We start from the raw sequence: 9,304 nt of genomic DNA on the forward strand, positions 1-9,304 counted from the left end.
GCATGTGGTGCTGGGGGATTGAACCGAGGTCTCTGCTTTGCTTGAGCTTAGCTTGTTCTAAGTAGGTGCTTTAGACCACTGAGCCATCTCACCAGCCCCAATGGTCTCCCTTCTTGTACAATTCAGAGGGATATTTTTATTATTTTGTGAATGCAAGTTTCTAGAAATATTTTTTAAAAGAAGGGAATCCCACCTTGTCACATTTTTTAAGTGTAAATGCTTCTTTTAGAGGTGAAATCATTCCCTGTTTTTTATTGTTGTTGCTGTTCTTTTTGGCACAACCAGCAAACAGTGGGCTGTTGAATTATGGCAGGCTGTGACTGTCTTGGGGGTCAGCTTAACATCCACACGTGGGGGTAGTTTTATATCCTGCTATATAAAGCATACTAAATGGCAATTAGGAATCACAGTCCTGCACTTAATATGTCTTGGATATTTTAAATGACTTCTGTACTCTAGTTTTTAGTAGAATTGTTTTCTAAAGCAAACTACTTCTTGATCATTGCCCTGTCAGAATCATGTGCACTCTACATCATCTTTGGTCGCAGTAGTCAGGTTTGCCTCATTTTGTTAATGTGCTGTGAAAGATTAAAAATTTGAGTATGTAATGTATGGGATACAAAAGTATGAATCGGTGGGACTTACGTGACACTTTATCAGCATTTGAAGATACCAGGAGTACTTAATCCCCTTACAGAAAATTTGCCTCCACATGTGAAGCTGGAAAGTCACTGGAATAACTGAAAAACTAGACATAGCTTTTTAGATATTTTGGTGCATGTGTTAAGAATTGTGTACAAAGTGTATCATCTGTACCTCAAAAGTACCTCAACAAACACTAAAAGCTCAAATATGGAATAAATAAATAAAATTTTAAAAATAACACCCGATACACCCTTTAAAAGCACTTCCATAGGCAGGATGGCTGCACTGGCCTCTGCAGGACTCAGCCCACAGCATCCCCAGCCGCATCTCACACACACAGGATGTAGGCGCAGTGCCTCACCTAACCTGTGCCCAGACCTACCTGCCCTTCTGCAGGCCACAGAAGGAATCAGGGTCCACAGACACCTTTGGAAATTCTTCTTTCAGCCATTTCTCATGTTCTAGAATAATGCTGCCCACTATGGCACTTTAGGGAAATCTGGGCTATCTATAGGTGGTATTTTAGGGTTTCTTTCCTTCATCTTTGTTTTGTTCTCTAAACTTCCTATAAGGAGCATACATTGTTTTAAAATAAGGAAAGAAATATATCTTGTGATGGTACATACCTATAATCCTAGCACTCTGGGAGGCTGTGGCAGGACGATCACAAGTTTGAGCACAGCCTGGGCAATTTAGCAAAACCTAGTCTCAAAATTAAAAAAGGGGCTGGACTCCCAACGCGCTCCGGTGGTTTGGACAAGATGAGTTCGATTGGAACCGAGTATGATCTATTAGCCTCTACATTCTCTCCTGATGGAAGAGTTTTTCAAGTTGAATATGCTATGAAGGCTGTGGAAAATAGTAGGCAGTAGCAGGTTTGCTGGCAGATGCTCGGTCTTTAGCAGACATAGCAAGAGAAGAAGCTTCCAACTTTAGATCTAACTATGGCTATAACATTCCACTGAAACATCTTGCAGACCGAGTGGCCATGTATGTACATGCTTACACACTCTACAGTGCCGTCAAACCCTTCGGCTGCAGTTTCATGCTTGGGTCTTACAGTGTGAATGATGGTGCACAACTCTACATGATCGACCCTTCAGGTGTTTCATACGGTTATTGGGGCTGTGCTATTGGTAAAGCCCGGCAAGCTGCAAAGACAGAAATAGAGAAGCTTCAGATGAAAGAAATGACCTGCCGTGATGTTGTTAAAGAAGTTTCGAAAATAATTTACATAGTACATGATGAAGTTAAGGATAAAGCTTTTGAACTCGAGCTCAGCTGGGTTGTTGAATTAACTAAAGGAAGACATGAAATTGTTCCAAAAGATGTAAGGGAAGAAGCAGAGAAATACGCTAAGGAATCACTGAAGGAAGAAGATGAATCAGATGATGAGAATATGTAGCAATTACCTGAGCATCTATCTAGTCGGCTTTACATTTCTATGACAGTCCCTTGTAACTATTTAGCCCCTGGATTATACATATCCACCACTGAATTTTCATTAAAATGTTGTCTTGTAAAAAAAAAAAAATTAAAAAAGGGGGAGGATAGGCAGCCAGGTATAGTGGCACATGCCTATAATCCTAGCATTTGGGGGATGAGTGAGGAGGTAGGATCACCTAAAGTTCAAGACCAACCTGGGCTCCATAGTGAGACCCAGTCTCAAAAAAGAAGAAAAGTATAAAGACTGAGAATACAGCTCAAGGCAAATTCCTGGATTCAATCCTGGCACCACACACATACACAACGACCTAAACATTACTTTTCTTAAAGAGTCATTCCAGTCTTCATTCTACTTTTTTGTGTGCTGCAAAACTGCCATTCCCATAATGCAAGTTACCTCAATCATGTGAATCAATGGGCCACCTCTGGGCCCATTTCTGTGTTTCCACAGCCTTGGGAGCATCTGTATGGAACAGGGCTGATACAGTAGCCTCCTCAGTAGGGTTGGGCTTGAACTTTCTGACAGTTCTTTCATGAGAGGCCTCGATCAGGTCATGGGTTTATCCAGGTAGGGTCCTCTACCCAAGTTATTCATTAATATTTAAGCTCGGGAGTTTCTCAAAGACCCCACAAGGTCTGAGGAGGCTGTTCATGAAGAGCAATGCTCTGAGGAAGACAGACTCCATGAGGCAGGGACCCTCCTTCCCTGGGACAAAGCCACCCACCTGCTATGGAAAGGTAGAAATCCTTGAAGTCCTTGATCTCCCTTGACCCCTCACAAGCTGCAAGGCACTCATAAAAGGCTTTAAAGAAGTCGGGGAGGGCCAGCTCCATGTCTGTGATGGACGTTCTCCAGTTCTCACCATTGTAGGCCCGTACTGCTCGGATAAACAGGCTCTGAAAAGCAAGCAGAAGCTAAGAAACCTGTCCTGGTCTAGAGGGAGCCAGACCTGTCCCTCTAAAGGAACTAAGTCCATCACCCTGGTTTGCTTTCATTAGCCTTGGAAAAGCTACCCTGTCAATCGTTAAACATGAAGTCGATCTATGTGTTTCTTCCCCCAGGTACTAAAGACTGAACTCAGGGCCTTCACACTGAGCAACACTCCTCTCAGCCCCAACCTTTTTTTTATTTTACTTTTGAGACAGGGTCTCACTAAGTGTGTAAGTTGCCTAGATTGGGTTCAAACTTGCTACCATCCTGCCTCAGCCTCTCAGGGTGCTGGGATCACACTCTGCCACCATTCCTAGTTTGTAATTTGCTTACGTGCTTCCATGCTTGCTTCCTTCCTTCCTTCTTTCCTTCCTTCCTTTATTTTACTGGGGCAGGTGGTACCAGGAATCAACAGGACCTCACTCTTTGCCAAGCAGATGATATACCACTGAGCTATATCCCTGGCCCCTTCTTTATTTTTCAAGATAGGGTTTCACCATGTAACTTAGGTTGTCCCTGAACTCACTATGTAGTTCAGGCTGGCCTCAAACTCATGGTGAACCTCCTGCCTCAGTCTTCCAGGTGCTGGGATTACAGGCATGTACCACCAGACATAGCCTATAATTTGCTTTATATCTAGATTTTTCTATGGTTTAAAGTGGGTACAAGGACCAGGGAGATAGCTCAGTGGCATAAGCACCTGCCTGGCAAGTGTAAGGTCCTGAGTTCAATCGCTGGTACCAAAAAAAAAAAAAAAAAAAAGTACAATGGGTGTAATTCTTATTTAGTTTAGTTAATTCAAAAAGTATCATGTGTTTGATAACAAAAATCAAATTCAAGAAGAAAGTTAACAAAACTCAAGTCAGTAGCTGCCAGAAGTTGGGCATTGCAACAAAAGCTTAGGCTGCAGATGTGGCTCCCTGGTAGTACTCTTGTCTTGCATATACAAGGCCCTGGGTTTGATCCCCAGAATCACAAAAAGAAAAAAAAAAAAAAAAAAAAAAAGCTTGACCACCAAAGACAAGATGGAAAATATACAGAGGGATGAAAATTCTGTACTATGTTCATGAGCTATAACTGCAGATAGCAGTCACAGTGCATTGAACTTTACACTTAAGATAGAAAACTATATTGTAGATATATTCACCTCAATAAGCCTGATTTTAAAAACTGAATGCAGGAAGAGAAACAAGTTTGAGAGCAGGTACCTGACACTGTGCTCCCTCCAACCACAAAGGTCAAGACAGGAGAGACATGCACAAGCTGTGCGTGGGAAGGCAACACACACAAGGTGGCAGAAACTGCAGACTTCCTGTTCATTGTCATATGGACCACATAAAAGACAGTCTAAGAAATAAGTAGGCCCTGGATACGTGCAAAAGCCCGCCAACTGCAGGAGGTTGCGACAGGCTTGCAGCAAGCGTGGGACTCTCCAGTCAGAGTTCCTTTCAGCTAGTCCTGGATGGGGAATCCAAGGGCCACCTCTTGGACCTGGTCTGTATTTATTTATTTATTTTTCCTTACAATATTGGTAAGTGAAGCAGAACCTTGCATTGAACACATCTCCAACACCTACTCCTATTCTATTCTATTCTATTCTATTCTATTCTATTTTTGAGTCAGGGACCCACACAGCTGCCTAGGCTAGCCTCACACTTTCAGCCCTCCTGCCTCAGTCACCTAAGTAGCTAGGATTACAGGCATTCCTACTACACCCAGTGAACCTGAACTTTTCACCAAGCTTCAGACCTCCAGTAGAAAAGTGAATCTCGCTCTTTTTCAGCTGGAACCATGGAGGGTGTAGAAGAGAAGAAAAAGAAGGTTCCTGGTGTGCCAGAAACCCTTATGAAAAAGCAAAAACATTTCACAGAGCTAAAGATAAAGCACCTGAGAAAGAAGTTTGCCCAGAAGACGCTTCGCAAGGTGAGGAGGAAGCTCATCTATGAAAAAGCCAGGCACTATCATAAGGAGTACAGACAAATGTACAGAACTGAGATCCGAAAGGCAAGAATGGTGAGAAAAGCTGGCAACTTCTATGTCCCTGCAGAGCCCAAACTGGCATTTGTCATCCGGATCAGGGGTATCAATGGTGTGAACCCAAAGGTCCGCAAGGTGTTGCAGCTTCTTTGCCTTCGCCAAGTCTTCAATGGTACCTTTGTTGAGCTCAACAAGGCTTCAATTAACATGCTGAGAATTGTACAGCCATACGTTGCATGGGGGTACCCAAACCTGAAGTCAGTGAACAAACTAATATACAAGCGTAGCTACGGCAAAATCAATAAGAAGCGAATTGCCTTGACAGATAATTCATTGACTGCTCGATCTCTTGGTAAATATGGAATCATCTGCATGGAGGATCTGATTCATGAGATCTATACTGTTGGAAAATGCTTCAAAGAGGCAAATAACTTCCTGTGGCCATTCAAGTTATCATCTCCTCAAGGTGGAATGAAGAAAAAGACCACCCATTTTGAGGAAGGTGGAGATGCTGGAAATAGGGAAGACCAGATCAACAGGCTTATTGGAAGGATGAACTAAGGTATCTACCATGGTGTTTTTATGATTTGGTCAGTTAATAAAGTATCTGCTTCCAAATTGAAAAAAAAAGAAAGAAAGATGAATCTCTTTAATCTTCCTGCACAGGCAGTGTCCCCAGGCAATAAGACAGGCAGAGAAGCAAAGGAGTCTTCCATAGAATGAATAAAGGAGCAGCTATTCCAGGCAGCTGGCTTTGCAGAAGCAGCAGGGTAGCAGGAGCTCCAAGAAGGAAGCCAAGCAGCCCAGAAGCCCTCAAGCTCAGGAGGGAGCCCAGCCACATCCTGAAGGGCTCCAGAAGAGAGCAAAGAGACCGGCTGACCTCCAGGTTAGCAAAGTGCTCTAACCACAGGCACCCAGCTCTGCTTCCCAAGCCTAAGGCACACACAGTGAAGAAAGGAAAAGCATACACATCTTTTTTATGTGTGGACAGCAAAGGAGCAAGCAGCAGACAAGAGAGATCCCAACAACTTTTGGAAAGACACAATAGTCAGAGGAGAATCCAGAGGGGAAGTGAGATACATGTCCTGTAGGCCCTGGTGGTTACAAAGGACCACTGGAGGTAGAGGATGCGGCACTGAAAGCAGAACTGAAAATCTGAGCAGGGCCCCTGAACCAAGGTTTCTCTAGCACTATCTTCTCATGCAAGCACTCACAGTTCTCAAAGATCCTCTTCCCCAGAGACTGACAGTTTAGCCTCCACCTGGACGGAGACTCCACTTGGACGCTGCAGTGGATGAGGCCTAGCAGAGGCTAAGGCCCAAGAAACAGAGGTCTTCACATTCAGCGCGGTGACCCCTGCTCCTCTCCCCAGACTGGCTCAGCTAATAGCACCCAGCACAGACACTCCACGAGCCCTGCAGAAGGCTGGGCAAGTCTTCCCTGGAAACCTGAAAGGCTCCCAGAAAGGAGAGTCCTCACCAGAGAAACACTGAGCCTGCAGCCTGGTCACACAGTGGAAACTGTGCAATCAGGCCTTGGGATCTGCAAATCCTTACAGAAAGTTTCAGTCTATGCCCTTGTCTTCAGCCTTGCCCGACCCTTCCATGGGGCCTGGGTTCCCAGAGGCTGAGCCTGACAGAACCTGACCATGTTCAGTGCTCAAGGGAGTTAATGATGCTTATTCTTCAGAAGTCTCATCATAATTCCCCTTTGTAGACTTGCAGACTTCAGTATCTGTGCTGTCAATAACTCTTTACTTTCTACCTTAATATACATTTTGTATATATAAAATGAGTCTCTCAGTTTCTTTTAAAAAATGAGACTTATTCTGAAAGATAATAATATGTGAACTTATTTTATAAACTGTTAAGACTATGTACTTGACATGTAAAAATATAGTTTGTCAGTCATTTCTTTTCTTTTCCTTTCCCTCTCTTTCTTTCTTTCTTTCTTTTAATATATTTGATACACAGCTCAGACTCATAGTCATCCTCCTGTTTTCAACCTCCCCAGTGCTGGGATTACAGGCATACGCCACCACGCCTGCACTCAGTGGCCGGCACAGTATGCCCAGGGGGCAGGGCTGAAGCAACGTGTGGAACCAGGGATCCCCTGGTCCCTGCACTTGCCTAAGCAGGCCGTTAGTCCACTGAGCTATCTTGCTGACCCTCATCTTTTAAATTAGACTATAAATATCATTGTATAATAGTCTTTGATCAGAAACCTTTAGAAGTAGTGACACTTGGGTCAGGATTTCCTTCGGTATCATTTATTTAGCAAACTCAACTGTTGCTAAACTATGCAATTAACAAAAACTTGTATACTATGACAGCATATAGTTTTCACACTTCAATGTCCCATGAGGTGTTCTTCTGGAACCCAGTCTAGCAAAATTAGAAGAGAAAGTCCTAAAGAGAATTAAGAGAAAAGTCAATACTTTCCAGTCTAACTAGTTGAATCTACTAAAGATAAATAATCTCTACCGCCACAATTCTCCACAATTTACTATGTTGCTGCTGGCTGTCCTGCTTGTTGGCGGGGTAGGTGAATGAAACTGGACAGCTAAGTTTTAGTTTCACATGCCTCTTATATAAACAGGAAATAAGCAATTGTTGTAAACTGACTTGCAGACAAAGTAGGAACTGTCCTGCATGTTGTTTCTGAAAGAAATGACATTTCCCAGCCAAGCACAGCACATTCAGTTTTCTGTCAGGCACACCACTGCATCGAGCAGAAAACCTGGAGAAGAGAAATGATTGTTGTAAACGATGAATTGCTTGGCATGGTCTCATTTGAGTCAAGTAGTGTAAGAATCTCGGCTTTTTTGTATCTGAAAACAAAAATGGAAACATGAAAAACATGGAGACTTGTGTTTCTAGTCTGTGGTCCTTATCATTTTTGTGACTTCTAAGATACGTCTTTACCATCTGAAAACTAAACAAATGATCATATGTCCAAAACGAATTTAAGGGAAAGGAGAGGTAACTTTAAAATCTCCACAGAACGTAAAAACTCATCTTACAGATCCATTTTGTGCTAAACAGTCAATCATTTATAAACTTATAATGTTCATCAAATGTCACCAAAATATCACTAGAGGTCTGCAATGTCAACAGCTGTTCACTGATATATTTATTTAACCAAAATCACATCACACTGACAACTGTGTGCAAATCTGAATCTGCTGTCATGATGGTACATGCCTGTGATCCCAGTGCTCAGGAGGCTGAGGCAGGAGGACCACTGAAAGTCCCAGGCCAGCCTGGGTTATACAGTGAATTCCAGACCAGCCTGGAATAGCTAGTGAGACCCTGGTCAAGTAAATACACAGATGTCTGAATCTACCTCATATGACTTAGTTTCCAAGTCTTTAATGTAGTCCTCGGCCCCAGGCAAACTCTTATAATACTCCATGTTTCTCTTCATCATTTCATCATCTGGGTGCTTCAGTAGAAAAGTATGAGCTGCTGCAATGGCCTTTGGGAGATTATTTGCCTAAGCACAAAAGACAAAGACAACAGGTACTCAATGAATGCTGAATATTGAATTTAGTAAAACAAGAATGTCTTTTGGTAACCAGTAACTTGTTGTCAACAGTCCTTCAGTAATTTTGTGTTCTTAACAATGTTTCCAATTTAGGCAGTGACTTAGGGCCCACCAAGGCCTTGTCCATGCCCTCAACATGAGTGTCTCACTGTGTCTTTCCCCTTCTACTTCCCACCATCTCCGCTCCCCTGTGCTCAGGAGGCTGGCCAGTGAGTGCTGTTACAACAGACTCCCCTTCCCTCTAGCCCCAAAGGAGCTCAGTGGTGAGGGCCTAAGAGAAGACTGAAGGAAGGGAGCATGGAGTCTGGGTTATTTCATCACCTGCTCCCTCCCTGCAGTCATGCTGGGCTCTTAACCGAGGGTCACAGCATCTTTCCAGGAGGCCCTCTGCACAGAATCTCTCCTTTCAGGTTCTAGTAACTCTTTGTCCCTTGCCCCTCTGCCAAGCAGTAGTGGTATGGCTTAGATTTAAAATGTCCCCCAAAGGTCATGTGCTGGGTGCTGACTAATGCTGATTGGATCATAGGGACTCAAACTTCATCACTGGCTTAATCCACTATCAGCGGATTTGTAAAATCGATGACATTATTGGAGAGGTGATAAAACTTAGGGGGTAGGGCTGAGTAGACGAGTAGGTCATGGGGCATGACTTTGGGGGTTATTATCTTGATCCAGACCCTTGCAACTAGTGCTTGTTCTCTCTTATCTCTGTCTCTGTCTCTGTCTCTGTCTCTGTCTCTGTCTCTCTCTCTCTCTCTC

At 43.4% G+C, this 9,304-nt stretch overlaps 1 protein-coding gene and 1 pseudogene across 1 annotated transcript in view; one reads left to right on the plus strand and one right to left on the minus strand.

Moving 5' to 3' along the window:
* Crtap (cartilage associated protein) overlaps positions 1–9,304 on the minus strand; it is a 30,237-nt gene that overhangs the window by 15,003 nt on the left and 5,930 nt on the right. Inside the window, exons 2-3 of the mRNA XM_004635278.2 lie at positions 8,345–8,494; positions 2,817–2,988 (exon numbers count right to left, since the gene is read on the minus strand). Of these exons, the coding sequence (XP_004635335.1) occupies positions 2,817–2,988; positions 8,345–8,494 (322 nt within the window). The remainder of the gene's footprint in view (positions 1–2,816; positions 2,989–8,344; positions 8,495–9,304) is intronic.
* Positions 1,407–2,050, plus strand: LOC105742754 (annotated as a pseudogene).

Source organism: Octodon degus, unplaced genomic scaffold (assembly GCF_000260255.1).
Source record: "Octodon degus isolate 3935 unplaced genomic scaffold, OctDeg1.0 scaffold00071, whole genome shotgun sequence".
NCBI classification, from domain to species: domain Eukaryota; kingdom Metazoa; phylum Chordata; class Mammalia; order Rodentia; family Octodontidae; genus Octodon; species Octodon degus.